Genomic DNA, 22,195 nt, shown 5'->3' on the forward strand with positions numbered 1-22,195 from the left:
TAAACCAGTGTAAATCTGAAGTAACTGCACTGAAGTTAGTGATTTGCTTTAGACTTACACTGGTACAGCTGAAAGCAGACATTGGCCTCTGGAATGGCTATCACTAATTGCACAGAGCTCTGTTCTCTTCCAGTGTACCAACAGCTTCTGGAAGTAAAAAGCTGCACAGCAAACTTTTGAGCTAGACCAATTATTTCAGCTGGCAAGACTGCAAGCAGTTTACAATATGTTTCATAAGTAATAAAATTCACATAGGGTCACGGGAAGGCACAGAAGAGGAGATACAAACATTTATAAAGGATCTTATTAATTTCTCACCTTTATTTTAATTTTTAATCACTATTTTCCAGCATGGAATTCTACTTTATGGTGCATCTAATATAGCTGGATATCTCCTTGGTGTGAGCTTGTCATTAGAATAAGCAATCTGTTAGAACTGCATTAGAGACTGTCAGTCTGATCACCCGCCTGCCCTCCTGTGGCTTTCAGATGGAATTTCTGTGGAGATCAGTAAATGTGTTGCTCTGAGTAGCACAAAGAGTGGAATTGCTATTCCATTCTCTGTGTAGGGTTCGGTTCATGTAGGGGGAGAGAAGGTAATTTGGTTGGTAGTTTTTGTATTTGAAATTTCAGCATGTAAATGCCAATTTATAGGATTTTATCTACTCCAGCATTTTGACAAATAGTTAACTGTGACTATCTTTACTTAATACTTGACTGCAGTTTTTTTCTTCTTAAAAATAAACTGTAATTCTGGGGAAGACCACTTGAATGGGGTCATTACAAAAATTTTTTTTTTTACTTCAGCCAAATCCTGTGTGTTTATGCAGCTAGTAATCGAAAGGTTAATTTGTATGCTACATACAAAAAACGCTGATAGTCTGAAGTAAATGCACACCAGTGATTTGGCATGGACAGATATGAAAATCTTTGAATTTGTGGTCAGAAGATAGGTCAATTACACTCATTTTGAACATCATATGTAAAATCTTCTATGGGAAGAGGCAACTGCTTTTGATTTTGATGAAAGCAGGAGAAATCAAACCTTTCTGTTTATATAAATGCTCTCTTTCCCCAGGTGTTGTTAGTGGCTGTATTCCTTATTACAGTCAACTGACTGCAATGATAGGTTTCTTGGGCCATCTCTAGAGACTCAGGCCACTTCCGTGCAGGGAATATTTCTCCATTAGTGCAGTGAAATTGCCATGGAGACAGTTTGCCTGGTGTTGGGTCTTGTGTAGTGCTGGGAATTTATAATCTCCTAATATGCTTGTATGTTTGATTCTATGTTTGTTAAATGTAACTTTCCAAATCTCCTTTCCATCCTAGAGGGACAGTAGCATTTTAGAAAAGGGAACACAGATGCATGGCTGTACGCAGAGTAACCAGTTCTTACAGAAAACTGTCTCCTTTTATTTTTTTTCTTAATGTATGCACTTTCTCACCCCCAATTCTGTCTCACTGGCCTGGCCTAGAAGCAGATTAACTGCATTCAGAAATATATTATTGGCTGTCTGTCTGACCTTCTGAATAGCATTGTTTGGTGGAAGGCTCCGTAAAAGGTGACTTTCTCTCCAAATGAAGCTGTAGTCGAAACAAAGATGTGTGCACAAATCCCACTGAAGTCAGTCAGCGCCAATTAAGTGTGCACATACCCAAGGACAGAATTTGACTTGTGTATTCTAGTAAGAAGGATAATGTCATATAGTTTTAAGACCCAAATTTCGGTGGTGGTGGTTTTTCCACACAAAGCAATATGAATGGAAAAGTTTGACTTTTTAAAAACCAAAAAAGAAAATTAAAATGTTTGAACTTTTTTTTGTAGAGGTTACTTACACATCTTGGGAACCCAAACGTGACAGCACTGTTCTAGTTCCCAAGGGCCAAAAAGTATCTGCTTTCATTGTTTAATATGAGCGAAATGCAAAAGCTAAATCAATAGCATAAATGGTGAAAAATAAATTATATTTAACATTTTCAGTATTAATCATATAAAGTGATATCAGCAATGTATACCAGGAATATTTTTAATGTTGGATTTCTATGGTGCTTGATTTTCATGTTATATGTTTAATAATTTTGTTATTTTTTTAAAGCTTGAAAATTTTATTTTCTCACTAACTTTGATTACAGCTGGGAAATATTGATCATTGCACTCCCAAGCCCTGTTCTTTCTCCCAGGGCTGAATTACCATGTCTCCTTTTGTTTTGTTACATTTGCGTTATTTACTTGTTTACCTAGCAGCATTATGGATAGTGTCTGCACAGTTGACAGGAGTGACTGCTAGTTATTTCATCTATGGAACAACAATATCGTAGGCTCTCACTTAAACTGTAGCTATTCTCTCGATTTAAAAAAACCTTCATGCAGAATAGTGGAATTTAACCTTCCCAAACCCCATACAATACACACAGTATTTACCAACTACAGGAGTGTTTCCACCAGATTATAATGAACATCAATTCAATTTTTGGCATTAACTACTTGCCTGTTCCTTTTCAATGAATTGCAAGAGACTAGTAATTGGAATGCACATATGTTTTTGTAAAGAAAATATTGTTCAGAGAAAATTCTTCGGAAGAAAAAAGTTTAAGAACATCATATCTAGTTTTATTCTGCCACTGCATACCAATCTAAATCATTCCACTTTAGATGCCCAGAGTTACAATTGCATGTTGCTTTTTGCTGTTTCAGTCTCTGTGACTGTATTGGAACTTTGCTGTTTTCATGCAACTGTTTTGATCTTTGTATTCCTATAGCAATACGTAGGGGTGGGAAGGAGAGGACAGCAGGAAAATGGGGAAAATAGATATTTAAGCCTAATATTTTAAAATGAGTCTGATTTTTTTTTGTCTCTTACTTACATCATTCCTCCTCCTAATTACCAGTGTGGGGTGTGGCCATACCATCCGTGAATCTGACTTAATACCTGTTTTTATGATCTCTTCTGTCTAGCTCCTTTGACTTGTGCTAGAGACCAGTCTGACAGCTGAGTTCCTGGCCTCTTGTTTTCAGAACTGCCTCTATTTCCCATGGATTCTAATAACGTGCTTCCTGCAACTGTTTCTTCTCTGCCACTGCAGGAGAAGCAGTGCCTGAGGATGAGCAGATCAGTGCTAAGGAGCAGAAAAATTTGGAGCCCTGTGACAACACACCCATCATTGACAACATTGCACCTGTTGTTGCCAGCATCTCAACTGAGGAGAAGCAGAAATACGATGAAGAGATTACCAGTCTCTACAGACAGCTGGACGACAAGGTCTGGAAATTGTTTCTTTGAGTCTATTCTAAGTACATAAACTGTTTCCAACAGTCAATGGGTACATGTACCCAGCTGTTTCATTATCAGTGCTGTATCCTTCCCAAACTTCAAGCTGTTGTCCCTTCTATTTACTATTTAGAATAGGCCTACACTCCATCTTCACAGCTTGGGAGGGACGTGCACGGCTGCCTACCCTCACAGTGGTGAGAGGCACCTTTGAGGCTGCCCCTCTCCACAGGTGAGGGGGCTGTTGGCTTACTTCAGTTTTTTATATAGTTTTAAGAAACATTTTCTCTGCTATATACTTTTGTTTAAACTAGTCTCTGTGTGTGTTCTTGGCTTGTAGCCATAGCCTAATTGCCTTCAGTTTTCTTCCTCAAAGTTGCTCATTTTCAGTCTAACCATAGTATGGAACTGTTTGAACTGCTTTAGGGATTTCTCTGTGTTGTGTATAGGAACTTTTATGTTCTTACCGCTGTTACTCTTGAGTGTCTCTGTTTATGGTAAATACTGGTCCTATGGATTATTTTTTCCCCTTATGCAGTCCCACTGTGACTATAACTGCACAGAATAGTAAACAGACTTTGACTTTTCTATTATTGGTTAATCATCCTAAAAACAGTAAGCTCATCTGATATCTACAGCTTGATATTTAATACTCACTAGCTGATATGAAAATAGAACAGGGGAGAGAGCCTTCCAGCCCTGTTTGATTTTTTTTTTTTTTTTTAAACATCTAGTGAATTTTGGCACCAGAGCCATATAATTGAAACTCACTAAACCTCTACCAATCCTCCATTTTACATAATTACTCAGTGTGGAGGTCACAGATTTTCTATATTTTCATTTTGAGCCCCATGAATTTTCTTTCTGGGTGGGTAGGAAGCAATCCAGGATTCGAAGTCCCACCACCAGATCTCCTGTATCCATCTATTTTACTCCACAGTTTCTTCATGTATGTCTCTATACAGCTCTCATTGAAGTCTATGGAAAGATAGACATTAATTTGTAAGGGCCTGTCCCCCTTCCTCCTGAATCCCTCACCTTTTCCAGGAGATCCAGAACCCACATCAGTTATCTACCACCTCATCTCAACATTATTTAGGAGCAGGCAGGGGTGGGAGGGGAAGAGAGCATGAGATACAAATGTTAAATTAAAATTTAATAAGTAAAATCTGAGACCATCCTTTAGGTCTTCTAATGCATCTTGTCTATCTATGTCAGTCTCCTAGAATGCAAGTACCTTGAGACAGGAGTCTTTTATTTGTCTTGTTCAGGTCCAATACATTATCAGTACTTCTCAAATATATGATAGAGGCATTTATTGGGCACCTATCATTCTGAATAGGTGGGCTTGGGTGACAAAATCTCCCGAACAGAAATATTTTCTTTTAACTATAACATATATGTTAGGAGTGCCAAAAGATAAGAACATTTTGGCAAAAACTGATGATTGCTTAAAAATATTCCTGAATCAAAACTTCATTTTAACTCATGTATTTTTTCATCAGGGTTGTTCAACACAAATGGAAAATCATGCCTAAAAAGCTGCATTGGCTCTCTGTCTGCTGATAGCTAAAATCTGTTGGACTCAGGAGAGCACAGGGACTGCACTTGTCTCTGAGTCCTGAATGCAGTGGGAGAGTGTGTTAGGGCTACTTGAACATGTGCTTTCCATTGTGCTCTTGTCCTTGGACAAGAACCATGCACAGTCTGACCCCAGAAATATCAAGCAGTGTTTTAATCCTTGATTTGATTTTCAAAATACCATCTGAGCTGCTTGGTTAAATTGCAGATATTCGACATAGCTTATCAAGAGGTAAAAATTCTAGTCATAAAGTACTTAACTACTTACTCTCCCCGTCCCCTCTAAAGCCACACAGGCTATATTATTATTCAGAGGACTAACTGTAGATTGTTGTAGTCACTTGCACTTTTTTTGAGATTTATTTCTCCAGGAAATATAGGAATGCACAATTCAATCCATTATTACACGATTGTAGGGAATATGAAGGGTGGTGATTTTCCCTAATATAAAAACAAGACTTTCCCATTTATAACTCTCAAGAACCCACATTTTATGTTTACAGGAAATCTGAAAGACCATTTTAAGTGTTGGGAGTGAAGTGTCCTATATACTATACTTGATAGCTAGCCTTGCCATCAGAAATCAATCTATTGTTTAGGATGGCTGCCAGTAAAATTCAGAATTCTGATGGACTCCGATGGGGCACAAAAGCAGTCACTTCGATGCTGAGTTGCTTTACAGATAGACATCCCTTTTCACAAGAATGGATGAGAGCGACTTTGTCAGCTGCCAGGATTGACCTGTCTATCTGAATCCATGCTTTTAGAGAATATATTCAGTGGAGTCTGACACCTCTCTTCTACTTCTGCATTCAACAACAATTTCTAGCCCTGAGGATATTGCCTTAACTAAAAACCTGAAATGTCAATAGAATTGCAGTATCCACACAAAGGTGGATAATGTTTCCTTCAAGGTCTTTGATATGGAAGGAAAGAAATAAATGTAACAAAGTGTACCCATGTTTTATGATGTATTTTTTTTAATGAAGTTCAGGACTGGTCCTAGTTCTTGTTTAATAAACCTACCTCTAATCCATTTCCATTCAGAATAGAGTGGCAGACGTTTTTATAAAATAATATCTATATTATCACAGCTAAATTAAACTTTTGAACATCAAACATTTACAGTGAAACTGCTGACTGATCTTTCCCTATAAAAGCACCTCCATTTTGGAGTCACCAGGATTGTCAAGATTTTGGAACTCTTTCAGTGTAAGGAGGGAGAGACGAGATATAAATGTGTGTTTGGAAAAGCCCTTAATTGGAGTCTACAACCATAGCACCGAATATCTTGTTGTGTTATGTAATTACAAATTGACTAACACTGGTTTGTTTGCTTGATGCAGTTACTGCCATTCCAGTGTCGTAGTCATGATCTGAGGCAAGCCTGCTTAGCTGCATGTTATGATTTTTATTGAGACATCTAATCACTTATGTATTTTTTAACCATGTAGCTGTTCTTTATAATTCTTTTTCTTCTGCCATCCATATTTATACTGATTTTATTTCCATCTTGGGGCATTACTGTTGTACAGGTCCCGCAAAAGAAAAGAAAAGGGTTCAAATCCAAATTACAGAAATAAATCTTTTTATTAAATTGCAGGATGATGAAATCAACCAGCAGAGCCAGTTGGCTGAGAAACTAAAACAACAAATGTTGGATCAAGATGAGGTAAAAAAAAAAAAAATCCAAATAACCTTTGTTAGAAAAATTTTGTTTCACAGGGAGCTTTTGTTTTTTAATATTACCGTATTAGCTATGCTGCTAAATGTTATAACTGTCTAAAAATCTATTGGATGAGAGTTGCCTTATATGACAGATGGAAGGGTTTAAACTTTGGGTTTGTTAGTTTGGTCATCTTGAGAATTTGAAGTCTAAATGGGCACACATTCGAGTACACCATATTGCTGGGCCATAATATAGAGCAGAGGTGGGCAAACTACGTCCCGTGGGATGGAGCCAGCCTGTGAGCTGTTTTAAGCCAGCCTGCGAGCTGTACCATGTGGCTCGGCCCTGCTCCAGCTGGGGTGCTGGGTCAGGGGCCGCACCATGCGGCTCGGCCCCACTCCGGTGCTCTGGCTAGGGCACTGGGTCGGGGGCTGCACCATGGCCCCGCTCCGGCTCCTATATGCTCCAATGGCCCCATCCAGCACTCCAATGGGAACTGCAGGAGCAGTGCCTGTGGATGGGGCAGCGTGCAGAGCTGCCTGGCTGCGCCTCCATGTAGGAGCCGGAGAAGGGGCATGCCACTTCTTCCAGGAGCCGCTTGAGGTAAGCGCCGCTCAGAGTCTGCACCCCTGAGCCGCTCCCCACACCCAACGCCCTGCCCCAGCCTTAATCCCCTTCCCGCCCTTCAAACCACTCGGTCCCAGCCCAGAGAACCCTCCTACACCCCAAAGTCCTCTTCCCCAGCCCAGAGCCCACACCCCCTTCCACACCCCAACCCCAGTTTTGTGAGCATTCATGGCCCACCCGACAATTTCTATTCCCCAGTGTGGCCCTCGGGCCAAAAAGTTTGCCCACTCCTGATATACAGGATGGTACCTCTGTGGGTTTGAAAGTGAGAAATGCTGGTAAAACATTTTTCACTGTGTTTGTCTTGTAAAATGCAAGCCAAGGTGGACGTTAGCCAATTACCTGAGTTCCTTGGGAATGCTGACACTTTAAAAATTATTACTACTGATGAATTAGTAGTGCCCAGGATTGGGCATTACTGATTGGTAGGTTGCATAGTTTAGTGGAGTGTCTTTGGAAAATGGAATCAGTTTTTCTTGAGTTTTCATCCTGGCACTGCCACTGATGTGCTCTGAGGCCTTAAGTGGATCAGTTAATATCTCTTTATATCAGTGTCTGTGTCTGGAAAAGGAATATGCGTGTGTTTAAATGAGGATGATCCTTACCGCACAGAGATGGTAAGAGGATACAGTAGTAATTGTGTGAACATGACGTAAAGTACGGTACAAATGCTAAATCACTATTACTGAGCTTCTCAAATGTAGTTGTGGGTTTTTTTGGAATATTGGAGGAGGTGAAATGTTTTTATAGTGCGTTAAATTCTCTATTTTTTGCTGTCCTTTCTTTTGCCATTTGACCAACTTTTTTTTATATTTTAAGCTTTTCTTGGGTCAAGTTCTGCTGTTAAAGCAGTCGAAATACAGAGTAACTCTAACACACCAGTGCAGCAAGTGAACTGAGATCCGTTAAACACAGAAAAATTCACCCCTTCACCTACCTCTTTTTTTTCTTTTTTGAGAGTTCTTCGTGCTTATTCTCCTATTTCTCACATCAGTGTCCAGACATGATACTGATTTGATTGCCCCTCTATGTTCTCTCTTTTCTTTCCCTTTTTCCTCCTGTAACGGCCCATGCTCCGCCTAGATTCTGACCCTTGTCCCAGGTCTCCATGTTTTTGACTTACCTGTGGGCTTTTGTCTTCTGCCCCCATCAAATGTAGTTTAGAACTCTCCTCACTAGGTTAGCTATAGTAAAAAAAAAAAAAAAAAAAAAAAAAGAATGATCAGAAACACAGATGAGCACAGTATGTTGGGGAAGAGTCAACACAGCTTTTGTAAAGGGAAATCACATCTCACCAATCATTAGAATTCTTTGAGGGGGTCAATAAATGTATGGACAAGGGTGATCCAGTGGTTTTAGTGTACTTGGACTTTCAGAAAGCCTTTGACAAGGTCCCTCACTAAAGGCTCTTAAGGAAACTAGGTAGTCATAGGATAGGAGAGAAGGTCCTCTCATGGATCAGTAATTGGCTAAAAGATGGGAAACGAAGAGTAGGAATAAATGATCAGTTTTCAGAAGGGAGAGAGGTCCCGAAGGATCTGTACTGGGACCAGTGCTTTTCAACATAGGGTGACCAGACAGCAAGTGTGAAAAATCGGGGCAGGGGGTGGGGGGTAATAGGCTTCTATATGAGAAAAAGCCTCAAATATTGGGACTGTCCCTATAAAATCGGGACATCTGGTCACTCTCTATTTCAACATAGTATATAAGAAAATAAGAATGGCCATAGTGGGTCCAACCAATGGTCCATCTAGCCCAGTATCCTGTCTTCCCACAATGGCCAGTGTGACGAGCTTCAGGAAAAGAATAGGTAATCATCAAATGTTCTGGAAAAAGGGGTACATAGTGTGATGGCAAAGCTTGCAGATGATAGAAAATTACTCAAAATAGTTAATCCGAAAGCTGACTATGAAGAATTACAAAGGGATCTCACAAAACTGGGTGACTGGGTAACAAAATGGCAAATGAAATTCTGCACATTGGAAAATCTCAACTATACATACAAAATAATGGGGTCTAAATTAGCTGTTACCACTCTCAAGGAAGAGATCTTGGAGACATTGTACGGCGTTCTCTGAAAACATCCGCTCAATCTGTAGCGGCAATCAGAAAAGCTAACCATGTTAGGAACCATTAGGAAAGGAGTAGCTGATTAGACAGAAAATATCATCATGCCTCTATGTGAAGCCATGGTAGGCTTGAATACTGCATGTGGCTCTGGTCTCCCCATCTGAAAAATGATGTATTACAATTGGAAAAGGTTCAGATAGGGGCAACAAAAATGATTAGGGATATGGAACAGCTTCCATACAAAGAGAAATTAGGAAGACCGGGACTGTTCAGCTTTGAACAGCTGTCAACCTGTTGAACTCATTGCCAGGGGATGTTGTATGTTCAAAAAAGAATAAGATAAGTTTATGGAGGATAGCTCCATCAATGGCTATTAGCCAAGATGGTCAGGGATGGAACCCCATGCTCTGCCAGAAGCTGGGACTGGATGACAGGGGATGATCGCTTGATAAATTTCCCTGTTCTGTTCGTTCACTCTGAAGCATCTGGCACTGACCACTGTCAGAAGACAGGAAACTGGGATAGGTGGACCATTAGTCTGACCTGGTATGGCTATTCTTATGTTCTTATGAGTGTCTTGATTAGTGTTGCATTTCACATACTGCCAGCAATAATACTTCAAATTACATTCTACAACTTGCTGGTGTGTATTCTTAACTTTATAGGGTTTTAAACCATCTACTTCTGTTTCATAAAAGAATGTAGTCCTTTGTGGATCTAATGTCTGTAAGTCTAATTTAGAGTCCAAATCTCACTCATTTTCTCTAGTTTCCCATTTGTATAGTTTCTGTACTCCTGAGTTCTGGCATCTTTTCTTACCTTTATTTCTTGGGCTATTTGCATCACTCTCCTTTTGGATGTTTAATTACTTGGGAGTCTCCTGTATTCTAGCTCATCTCCTGCCTCGGTCTGGATCCTTACTCAATATTAGTTTGTTTTCAGTGGCCTCTAATCCCTACCATGTTGACCATTCTCTTTCTTTTTTGCATTCATTCCTGCGTCACCAACTTTATTATCAAAATCCTAAGGCTAGTATACCACTGGCTTAGAAGCTTTATTGGAAGTTGTGGGGGATGGCAGTCTGTCACTTCTGGAAGCCAGTGCAATATTTTTGCTAATTTCCTCTTTTAGAGAATGAAACTGAGGTTTTTGGGGATTTGACTTCATATCTGTAAACTTCACCAGCTTCTCACAGCTCTCATTGAAATGATCCACCTGCAGTCTACTACTGCTTGTGATTAGTTCATTGATATATGATGCAATGTGGCTGTTCTCCCTAATTAGCCAGAGCACTTATTTCTGGCTGATTAAACTAGTAGATTCAATGCTATTATAAACCATGTTACAGATAGGACACATGCTGTTATAATACCCTTAGAATTCCTTTGCCATGGGTTAACTATTTCTTTCTCCAGTGAAAGTACATACACTTGGGCTACCTACTGCCATACGGTATTCTCAGGTGTAATTTTGAATCTTTGCAGGAAGGCCGTGCCTAAACTTTACTAGAACATGAGGGATAGAACTCCATGTACTAAATTAAGATTAATTGCTTGGTAAATTGTTCTGGTCTGCTTTCTTTGTATGTATGTGTGCATAAATTGACCTTTCACAGTGTTCCAACCATCCTAAGATTTCAGTCACTCTTCCTTTGGATGGATGTCCAATAACTTGTTCACTCCTCTATATTCTGATTCTTTCTCTTTGGCCTCTGTAGTAAATACACTGCTTCTAATAGCCCCCACAGTGAAGCTTACATCTCAAAGTTGCGAAACATGGGGAACAGAACTCCAGAAACACAGATCTTTACCCCTTAAGACAGAGAACTCTTCCTTGCACCTATCTGTCAGTATTATTAAGGCTTATCTCTTCTTTGTGAACCAGTAGGTAAAGAATGAGATAACTAAGCTCCTGAAGTCTTGATTTTCCCCCCTTTCCCTGCAATCAAGTAAAGGGCAGTGTTGTCACTTACACATTAGGTAGTATATTGCACCAATAGATTTTGGTATTGTGAAACCGCAGTGGTAAGCACATCAAAATACCTGAAATAAATTGTAAGGAGTAGTCTATGTTAGTTTAGTGGAGAAATAGTTTTAAGGTGTTTGGTTATTATTGTTAAATCATCTCCTATCCCTAGGTCCTGATAAATTAACTTACACTTCACTTTGAGGCTACAGTATTACCAGCTGGGTGCATTTCCCTAATGATGAATCATCTCTTCCACACTTTTGGTGCAGGGGCATGTGTCCTGAAACTGACCTGCTTGCTTTCTATTTTCCAGCTTTCCTCTTCACCTTCTCTTTCTATATATTCAACATCTAGAAATGTCTATCTCAGTTCTGGTTTTGTATCTAGAGCTGAACTTCCTCAAGGCTTGGGGGCAAAGAGATAGTGGACAGTGGTAGTTCAGGCTGATAACCATATACTTTCCTAACTTTTTATCACTCCTATGAAGTATGGCAGTAGAAAGAAGAGCCTACCACACCATCTTTCAGAGCTCCATTTTTTTTCTTCGTTGTTTTAACCCTCCACTCCCATGGCATGTTCATTATCCTTCTGGCTAAGCTGGACAGGATTTAATTCTTCAGCACCCATCAGGACTACTAATTTGGCACTAAGGGCTGTGAGTAGTTTAGGAGAACTACATCTACAGCACTTCAAGCTCCAGCCAACCCATCAAGTGAGACCCTTAAAAACAAAAGCATCTACTGAATAAATGTCCAGGATATTGCCATTAGGATGACCCCGATCAATAACCCCTTCTTTTAATTGATGCATGAAATTTGTAGTCTTTATTTGGTGCTGCATTTTGCCTTTATTTTTTTTTAAACAATGATTTTTCAACTTGTGACTTTCCAAAAGTGTATTATTAGCAATAAATATTGGGAGATACTTTTCAGTTTTCTCTTTTATTTTGACACTGTTCTCCTAGAGGTAACTTTACTTGAGAGGTTTTCCAGTTCAGAGTGTGTGCAATCTGAATTTTGAAGAATTTTCCATGGTTTAATTATTTTATTAAGATTGAATAGGATATGAGAGTAGAATATGAAATTGACCTCTGCACACTCTTCGCCATCCTATAAACTTACCTATGTCCCTTCTTATTTGAGAATGAAATGGATTAGATGGGTATAACAGGAAGGTTGGAGACAGCCATCAGTCTGTGCTAAACCTGTGTTCTTTTTATTAATCCACAGTTTGCGTGTAAAATTGCTTATTTTAAGTTGATCTCTGAAAATAGGAGCAATTTTTTAAAAGAAGTCTGTCTACAGTTTCTTTTAACTCAACTTAAAATGATTATCACAGTTTTTCCTGTTAAAATATTCCCTATAACAAAATGCCACAAGACACCCCAAACTACTTTAGGCAGCTTATTATGTGGTTCACTTCAAAGTTGTGACACTGTGGCTTGAAGTCTTTTTCATTTTGGTTCTTAGCTTGGACAGCATTGAATTCAGAGTGGAAAAAGCATTTGAAGCTATGAAACTGCTCAAAATAAGTATTTCTGTGTGAATCTTGTGGCATAATAGCATTTGATTAAGCTTTCTTTTCTATGGGGTCCAGAGGTTTTTTTGCTTAGTTTCTTCAAAGATATATTTGCACATTACACCTGCTGCTGATATTGTTTCTGGTAGAGTCAAAATCTCTTGTTTCTGGTAGCGTGTCAAGATCTCCTGTAGTCAATGTTGTAACTCTTTTGAGCTAGTTCTTGGGGGAACAGTGACCTACTTGGGATCTTTGCCATCTATTTCCAGCTCTTGGCTTCCACTAGAAGAGATTATGAGAAGATCCAAGAGGAACTGACCCGTCTTCAGATTGAAAACGAAGCTGCAAAAGATGAGGTGAAAGAGGTTCTTCAGGCCCTGGAGGAATTAGCTGTCAATTATGACCAGAAATCACAAGAAGTGGAGGACAAGACCCGAGCCAATGAACAGCTGGCTGATGAACTGTCACAGAAAACAGTAGGAGCATTGCTGGTTATTCCTCTATCTGATGTCTGTTTTTCACATGCAGTTTATCTTTGTCAAAAAGACTGACTTTTAGGAAGATGTAAAAGTTTTTGGGGCATCCCAGATATCCACTAGTCTGTACCAATTTATAAATCTTTTATTAATATTCTAGTCAAGTGTATAACTAGCTGCTGTTGCTAAAAACTGAAGTTGAGAAGCCATTAGAAGGCCAACATTTTCCAAGAGTTACCTCTTGTATCGCCCATCTTGAAGAATAAAATTGTGGTAGACTCTGATTCTATTATGTGGTAATTGTTGGCAGATACTTGCATACAACACTTAAAATATAATGGTAATTTGTAGGAGCAAAGCACGATAGTAATGTTCTTTCTAATGACTAGACTTTCTTCTCAGCATCTGTTAGCTATCTCCTTTCTTTGTTCTTCCAATATTCCGGTATGTAGATCAACTTTGTCACTACAATGTCTCAGCCTCACTCACTAAGGGTATATCTAAGCTTCAGGCTGGCAGTGTAAATTCCAGCACAAGGAAACATACCCACGCTAGCTCTGATTGAGGGACCTGTGCTCTATGAATATAGTCAGTGTTGGGAGTGGTGGGATGGGCTAGCTGCTCAAGTGCAATCCTATCCCAGATGCTAAGCATGTACTTAGGGCAGCTAACCCCTCCTACCACTCACCTTGCTGCAGCTACGCTCTCTTTTTACGGTTCTAGCTTGATTGGAGCTAACATGGGTATGTTGCTTCAAGCTGAAATTTACCCAGTTAGAAGTGTAGGTCTACCCTAAAACTGCCAAGTTGGTGAAAATCTCCCTCCTTCACCCCTCTCCCTTCAAGGAGGTTGGAATAATCTGCATCTTGACAAGCCCCACCAGGATGTAACATAAATGTTTCTTTTTCCTGACTTCTCTGACTGCAGTAGAGAAAACACAGGCATTGGGGATGATGTAAGAGTGCCAATATTTACAAGAACATTTTGTATTCATTCATTTCTTATTCTCTTCTCCCATGACACACACCTTAGCTTCTTGGATGTGATCAAACCACATCACCCACTATTTCCTAGTCTACAAGATCTTCAAATCTAGATTTGGTTTAAATACCCAAAGGGTTAGGCAGGATAGACTCTGGAGCACATGTGAGTCATGTCTATTTGAGTCATTGTCAGGTTCTGATTTCCATTATTTTGTAACTGATACCAACAATATTGATTTCATGTTGGTAATGCTTTTAACATTATATTAGCAATTTTCATTTTACTATGCTATTTGCTAAAAGGCATACTGGCTGTCTGCTGAGGGCCCTGGTGATGAGGACAGGCAGTTAGATAGAAGGCATTACTGTACAAACACTAGAAAGATGTAGATGTTGGTGTGTTTAATATGTAACTTGGATGTCAGACTCTAAGTGAATTCTGCAAAAGGAGGAATAAAATAAATAATCCTGTAGCCTGAAAGCCACAATTGAACAGCCTGTACCACATGGAATGGCACTGAAACAAGGGAAAATAAAAAGTGAGGTCACAATTATACCTCTATCAAAGGGAAGACATAAAAACAACCATTTAAAGACAACCTTTTAAATGCTGAAATAGGAAAACTGACTCCTGTGGGTTTGTTCTGCTCAGAGTATGAACTGTCGGGTTTCTGAACTATAGTTGCTGCCCTGTATAAAGGGTAAATCACTAGACAGGTTTGTAATTTCATCTCTTAAATCTTTTCCAGACGGCTTTGACAGCCACCCAACGAGAGCTGGGTCAGTTGCAAGAACTCAGCAATCATCAGAAAAAGAGAGCTACAGAGATCTTGAACTTACTGCTTAAAGATCTGGGAGAGATTGGAGGAATCATTGGTACCAATGATGTTAAAACAGTAAGCCAGATCTTGTATTGCTTTTTTCAAAAGAATATGAAGATGTAGTTCTGAGGATGGGTGGTTTTGGGTATTTACAACCTTTGGGTACTCCAACCTTTCACCTCTGTAGTCTGATATTTAAATCCTCCTTGGATCACAAATTAAAATAATTTTGTTTTGGTCTTAGTGGATGTTTTTCTAGGTCATAAAACCACCATGCAGCTTATGCAATCTGTTGTGATGAGCGTGCTCTGTTCTTGAGAAGTCAGAGATTTGTATTAGCACCTGTTCAGCAGATCAGGCCGGAGTCCTGTGAGGAGAAACATTTGTGGCTCACCATTTAAACACTGGCTGAGTTTAGAAATTTCACAAATTTTCAGGGAAATCAAAGTATTGGTGACAAACTCAAATCTGTCAATTTCCAGCATTGGTGAATTTTTCTGATTACCCAATATATGTCAGCCTTGCTGTAGCATATGCCTGACTATAGCCAATGTAGGAGAGGAAACTTATTAATGGTTTCTTCTTCTGTGAAATAACAAAGTGGAAAATAAACTAATGCTATTGACACAGTAGAACTTTGGGTGTGGAAATGATTCTGGAGATACCTGAAATCTTCAGCCACTCAGTGCTTTGAAATTTGCATGCTGACTGGCTCCTCTGAATACAGACAGCTGGCCACGTTCTTCAAGGTTCTCACTTCTCCCACTGTAGATAAAGGAAATTCCAACCATTGGAAATAGTATTTTAATGGCCATTGGCTAAACCTGTGCATCCGTTTACACAAACTATTCACTGTAGGTCATGTACACATTCTCTTTACGCTGTTGGCCATGTCACTTTTTTCTTTAGAAACTAAATGTTCTGTCTAGTTGCTAGACCCTTCTGGCAAGTTTGCATTAGACAGATCTATTTCTAAGCAGTGTTTCATGTTGTCTTTTTAGTGTACTAACTTTCTCCTCTTTGCTTCACTTGGAATATTGGAGCTAGCATCTTACTTTTTAAACTCTTTCCCCGTACTTCAAGGATAAAAAACAGTATGTGCCTCTGGATACCCGGCCATGATATACTGTACCCCTTGGACTTGATCCTGAGAGTTGTTGTGTACCTGCTTCTCTCTCACTGAGGTCAATGGGATTTGCAAGTGCTCAGTTCCTCTCTGATTACAAAGGACATGATCCTTATTTATCTGGCAACGTGTTTCTTATGAAACATCCTGCATCATTATTTCCTGGAGTATGAACTGTTCATTTAAGAGGTGCTAGAAGGCATGTTTGGGTATGGGAGGGAGAGAAAATCCATGCTTGCTGAGGAATTCCGAGCTCAATGAACGGTGAGAAAATTAGGCACCTGGAATTCTGAAGTGACTAGTAGCTCATGAAAGCTTATGCTCAAATAAATTTGTTAGTCTCTAAGGTTCCACAAGTCCTCCTTTTCTTTTTGTGGAATTCTGCTGTTATCATTGGATTCCACAGGTTCTGAATGTTCCTCAGTGTATTAGTTGATATTAAAATATCTGATAATTCTGGAAATCTAGCTGTTGCAATCTCAAAATAAGCAATATTTAAATAAACTGTCATGCCATTTCAATTTTCAGTTGATCCAAATAGCCAGTAAATCTAGGGCTGATATAAGACTACAGGGAGCTCTGTCCAAATTAATGTAATCTGATCTGGAAGTTCTTTTTAACCATTTTTTTTCCAGTAGCACAAGAGTGAATCTTGCATAAGATGTTACAGCAACCCCTGGTGGACATGTAATTGTATATGAAATTATATTAAAGGGTACAGTACTTGAAAATAGATGCTTATCATTTAGTGGAGGCTTTGTACTAATTAAGAATCCAGGGCTTTACAGGGCAGTTTCCAGTGTAAACAAGTAACAATTGAGGGTGCTTTATAATGTCGCTTTAAAAAGGGAGGTTCATGGCCAGTCCAGCAGCATAGGAAAACTCTTCTGCAATGTGTCACTGCAATTAAGGCAAGTGTTCTAAATTATTCCCACTTTTAATGTTGAATCAGTGGATCAGTGGTTATAATCTGAGCAGGAAGACTTAATTTTTGGCCTTTGTCTGACTTTTATCCATGAAGTTTCTGAGAAGTTGAGTGATACGACGTCTTGGAATGTAAATGGAAAAAAATCCGAGCTGGTATACGCAGGACTTGTGAGTTCTGCTGTGTATTACTGAGATTTCCCTAGCTCTAGACAACTGGTTCACTAGTAGAAAGTTTTCTACATTGACTGTTTTCTTTTATAAGCCTGTATTAAACAATGCAACTCTTTGTGTGTTTAGTTAGCAGATGTGAATGGGGTAATTGAGGAGGAATTCACTATGGCACGGCTGTACATCAGTAAGATGAAGTCTGAGGTGAAATCTCTGGTGAACCGCAGCAAGCAGCTGGAAAGTGCCCAGATAGACTCCAACAGGAAGATGAATGCCAGTGAGAGGGAACTTGCAGCCTGCCAGCTTCTCATCTCACAAGTATGCCTCTTTCCTCCTCCTCCTCCTCCTCCTCTTTTCGGCATAAGTCTCAGTGATTTACCCTCTTCTTCATTGAAATTTCCTGCCTCCACCCCAACCTTCTTAAACATGCTACTTCTCAGTGATGAGAGCATGCTGCTTGGCTGTAGATTTCTGTCGCCCTCACACTGTAAAGTACAGCTTATACACACATGCTGAAGAAACAACCTTATTTCTGCAACTCTATACCTTTAACACTGTGCCTTTAACTTAAAAAATGTCATGCAAATGAAATTAACAAATATCCAGCTCATTCGTAAAACATGCCGGGAGAGGCATTCATTCCATTAGCAGATCTACAGTTCAGTATATGAAATGATACTGTTAAAACTATGGAGAATGGTACCATATAATTCTGAGCAGCAGGGTTTCCTGGTGGCTGTTGTGTGACCAGAAAAAGAGCTTGGAGGATTCCCCTCTGGGTCAGACTTTGTGATCCTAAAGGGGAAAAAGGAAAGGAAATGTGCTGAATACCAGCTACTGCCAATATGGTGGGGTTTTGTTGATTCCACGTGGTCATCTCCATGTTCCTTGATTGTGGGGAGGGATTGTGAGGCCACCACTTGTAATTTGCTGGCACGTAGTCTGAAAAAACTGGAGTTTATCATTAAAATATAAGTAGGGACAGGCCCAGTTTTGCAGTTGCTGTGGCTCTCCAAGCCATTGAACTTACTGTAGATCTTGATAAGGAAAGGCAGAAGTTGTAACGTGCTTCTAAATGTTCCAGAAAGACATGAGACCAATTTGTGACTGGATAGATCATTTGTTCAGAAATGTGAAATGAACCATGCATATGAATGATCTGATCCCAGGGCTTTTTTTTAATCAATGAAATTCTGTACTGGAGTCTGCTAATACTTAACAGTTACATAGCACTTTTCATGTCCAAAGCACTTAACAAATGTTACCTAATTATTCCCCTCAACACCCCTGTAAAGATAGAGAATCTGAGGAAAAAGGTTAAGTGACTTGTCAGAGGCCATTGAATGAGGCAGGATCAGAAGTGGGAGTGGAACTCACTACTGTGCTGAGACTGATGGTCCATATCTCTGTTTTGGCATTTGAATGCTTTTAGTGCTGTGTGGAAACCAACCAGATTAATTCTTTCAAGCCTGTGAACTTTTTTCTTGTCATTCTGGGAGCCCTGTGAATAAGACCATGCTGAGGCTCTATCTGTATTTAAGCCTAGAAGGAAACTTAGTAACAGTTAACAGAGGTTTGGACTGTTAAATTGAGCCCTTAAAATTGAGTCTCTCTGCCATGTGTTGCTCTAATTCCCCACATTGGGGAATGAGTATTCCAAACACTTCTTGTCAAACTTAGAAATCTAGCAGACTGTCACCATGATAGATGTGGATTTGACATGTACTTTTCATTGAGAACTCACTCCTGAGAGGTGCTGAACTCTTTCAACTCCCATTAAGGTTAGGAGGTACTTGGAACCTTTCAAGCTTTTGCCCTTAATGCGGAAATATAACGTGAACTCAAAAATCTAGACCTCTTCTTCATGCCGAGGCAGGTCTTCTTAAAATGAAATGATCTCATCAGTAGAACTGTAATAGCTCCCACACAGGCCCCTCTTAACTCAGAAATTAGGAATAGAATTTGTTTCAAAATAAAATATATTTTGTTCTTTTTACTTTTGAAATGTGAGCTGCTATTTTTATTAATTAAAGTGACCTTTCTTGTTTAAAGATGTGCTAACAAAAAATAGGAGCAAATGGTCAGTGTTGCTATTGACCAACACATCTGGTTTCCTAGCAGTACAGCTTGAGATGCCCAGGAAGCCACTCAATTATATATTCCATCCTAATGTTAAGTGAATTTGACTTTAAAATATTGCTGCAGTTTGATAACAAGCTGGTCCTGTATTCCATATGGTACTGTGAAAATCCCTGTCATGCTGCATAGTGTTAACCACAGGCCACAAAGAATTAAGATTGTGTTGGTGTTACATCTATCTTAGATCCTGTACAGCACATGCTCCTAGTAGGTAGCTCTGGATGCAGAGAGCTTTCACACGTCCCTAATCTTTATAGGAAGAAAGCACCTGATTTTCTAAATAACAAACTTTGCCAGTTATATCTGCTTACTGTTCACTTTTTTAAAGCATGAAGCAAAGATCAAGTCCCTTACAGATTACATGCAAAATATGGAACAGAAGAGAAGGCACCTAGAAGAGTCACAAGACTCGCTTAATGAAGAGCTGGCCAAGTTGCGTGCTCAAGGTACTGTTCTTAAAATAGGGTAATTTAATTGTGGGGGGCCTCTAGTCATAGACTTTTTGTCTCTACAGGCTAGAAAATTGAGTTCTGTCCAACTGGCACATTCTCAACCTTCTGGGGATCCTGCATGTTGTTGTGGCTTTCCTTGCAAATAATGGTTGCCCCTGCCCACCTGCCATTAATTCATCCCATTACTAGAAGGATGACATGGCTGAGCCAGACTGGATAGTCGGGATTTTAATTTGTTTGCCTAATCCTAGGCATTGCTCAGGGTCTCTTTGAAGCAAAAGCAGCTCTGAAGAGGCTGCATGGATGTTACTATTGGGAAACCTGAATGTGAAAACTTGACAACAAATGATTTCCTCCATCCTCCTAATAAATTGTCCTGCATGCTTAGTATTCAGTCCTAGGACAGAACAACACAGTCACTGTCACACACTTCAGTGACTTGCAGTACACACTGTGCTTATTATGAAAGCTAAGCCACAGCAGCCTAGTTCATGTAGTGGAAACAGCATCAGGCCCTCCATGGTATTGTAATGTTCTTGGAGTTCAGTCCAGCTGGAATAATCCCCCTAGTTGCTGACCCATACAAGCCCTGTGGGTTGCCTGCTTACAACTGGGGAGACTGCTCACTGTTTGATCCTGGGTGAAATGTTCCTTTTCTAGCTGCTATGTTACATCCTTCAAATACATGGGCTTCATTTTATGGATGGCAAATTAGGTTTTTGTGACAACATATGCAAAATTTATTGAAAGAGCAATTCTCTCTAGTGTCCTTAAGCCTCTGTAGCACACACTGCCACAATGGGTCCTGATTTCCACCATACACCTGCCAACCAGAACATCACCCCATATTTCTTGTTGGGGGTCCTTTCGGACTCCAGGAGCAGCAGGCTGTATCAGAGAATTCATTATTTAACGTTCTGGCAAGTTTTGTCTCCACCTTCAGGCTTCCCCATCTATTCCTAGGGGTAAGTGTGGCATCAGATGCTTTGGATCCCCTGAAAAGGTAGAAGAAAAGGATGGAAGTCACCATGGCCTAAAGAGAGTGGGAAGGGTCACAACTAGACATCAGGATGCTGGGAATGGGGAGGAGTTGTAGGAATATGGAGGGGGTATGACCTGGTGATAAGTGGAGAAGGTGATGGATGGGTTATCCACATGTCACTTCACATAGAGCCCTACATAGCCATATGTGAGTCTTTTTCAACAAATGATTGTTAGTGTGCCCATGTATTTTGTTATATCAGAGATGGGTAATATATGATATTCCTGAAGTGAGCACAGAAGTTCTCTGTCTGCTTCTGGAAAGAAAAAGCTGTTGTAGTGATTTTTTTTTTTTTTTTTTTAATGGTCTCAGATTCAGTGTGTCGAGTAAGTCTCTGGTTAATTCTTAATTTTTTTTTTTTTAAAACTATTAACAGAAAAAATGCATGAAGTCAGCTTCCAGGATAAAGAGAAGGAGCATCTGACCCTGCTTCAGGATGCAGAGGAAATGAAGGTAGCATTGCAGGCCACAATTATAGATTGTTTCTCACCAAGAACACTTGTCAAATTGACAGTTAGGTCCAAATTCTGCTTTCGGACGCACACATGATGCTCAATAATTTTTAACAAACTTTTATAATCTATCAGAGCCATAAACTTCCATTAGGAAACCTACATGCCATGCAGGAGTGACTTTCCTGATTTGAAAGGGAAGAGCTTGATAATGTTAAGCCACTTACGTAAAGCTGGGGTGTACATTATAGCCAAAATATCGGAGGTGGATGGTTTGGAAGTTGAGCTAACTTCAAAAGATGAAAAGATTCAGTTGAAAGATTTGTACAAATTGAATTTAAAAGGTTTTAGTAAATCCACTTCTTCATTTGAACCCAGGAAAGAAATTCAGTGCCTAATATGTTTTAAAGTGGTAGCTGTGCTAGTCTGTATCAGCAAAAAATAACGAGGAATCCTTGTGGCACCTTTGAGACTAACAGATCTATCTGGGCCATAAGCTTTTGTGGGTTAGAGCCCACTTCATTTGTTGCATGGAGTGAAAATACAGGAGCAGGTATAAATACATGAAAGGATTGGGGTTGCTTTACCAAGTATGAGGTCAGTCTAACAAGATAAATCAATTAACAGCAGGATACTAAGGGAAGGAAAAAATAACTTTTGAAGTGGTAAGAGAGTGACCCATTACAGACAGTTGACAAGAAGGTGTAAGTAACAGTAGGGAGAAATTAGTATTGGGGAAATTTAAGTTTAGGTTTTGTAATGACCCAACCACTCCCAGTCTCTATTCAGGCCTAATCTGATGGTGTCCACTTTGGAAATTAATTCCAGTTCTGCAGCTTCACGTTGGAGCAAATGTGGTTGTATCTTAGAGCTTGGCTGTAGACAATGGATCTTGTGAAGTGGTCTG

General features: G+C 39.6%; 1 protein-coding gene across 3 annotated transcripts in view; it reads left to right on the top strand.

The window, feature by feature from the left end:
- Nucleotides 1-22,195, top strand: part of KIF5C (kinesin family member 5C) — a 144,885-nt gene that overhangs the window by 76,775 nt on the left and 45,915 nt on the right. For all 3 annotated transcript variants that reach the window (XM_084643821.1, XM_084643820.1, XM_084643822.1), the window contains exons 12-18: nt 3,085-3,260; nt 6,454-6,522; nt 12,972-13,178; nt 14,911-15,057; nt 17,333-17,521; nt 19,671-19,788; nt 21,213-21,289. In XM_084643821.1, coding sequence (XP_084499947.1) covers nt 3,085-3,260; nt 6,454-6,522; nt 12,972-13,178; nt 14,911-15,057; nt 17,333-17,521; nt 19,671-19,788; nt 21,213-21,289 — 983 coding nt within the window. The remainder of the gene's footprint in view (nt 1-3,084; nt 3,261-6,453; nt 6,523-12,971; nt 13,179-14,910; nt 15,058-17,332; nt 17,522-19,670; nt 19,789-21,212; nt 21,290-22,195) is intronic.

This window comes from Lepidochelys olivacea (genome assembly GCF_965140295.1).
Source record: "Lepidochelys olivacea isolate rLepOli2 genome assembly, chromosome: 11".
Lineage (NCBI taxonomy): Eukaryota > Metazoa > Chordata > Testudines > Cheloniidae > Lepidochelys > Lepidochelys olivacea.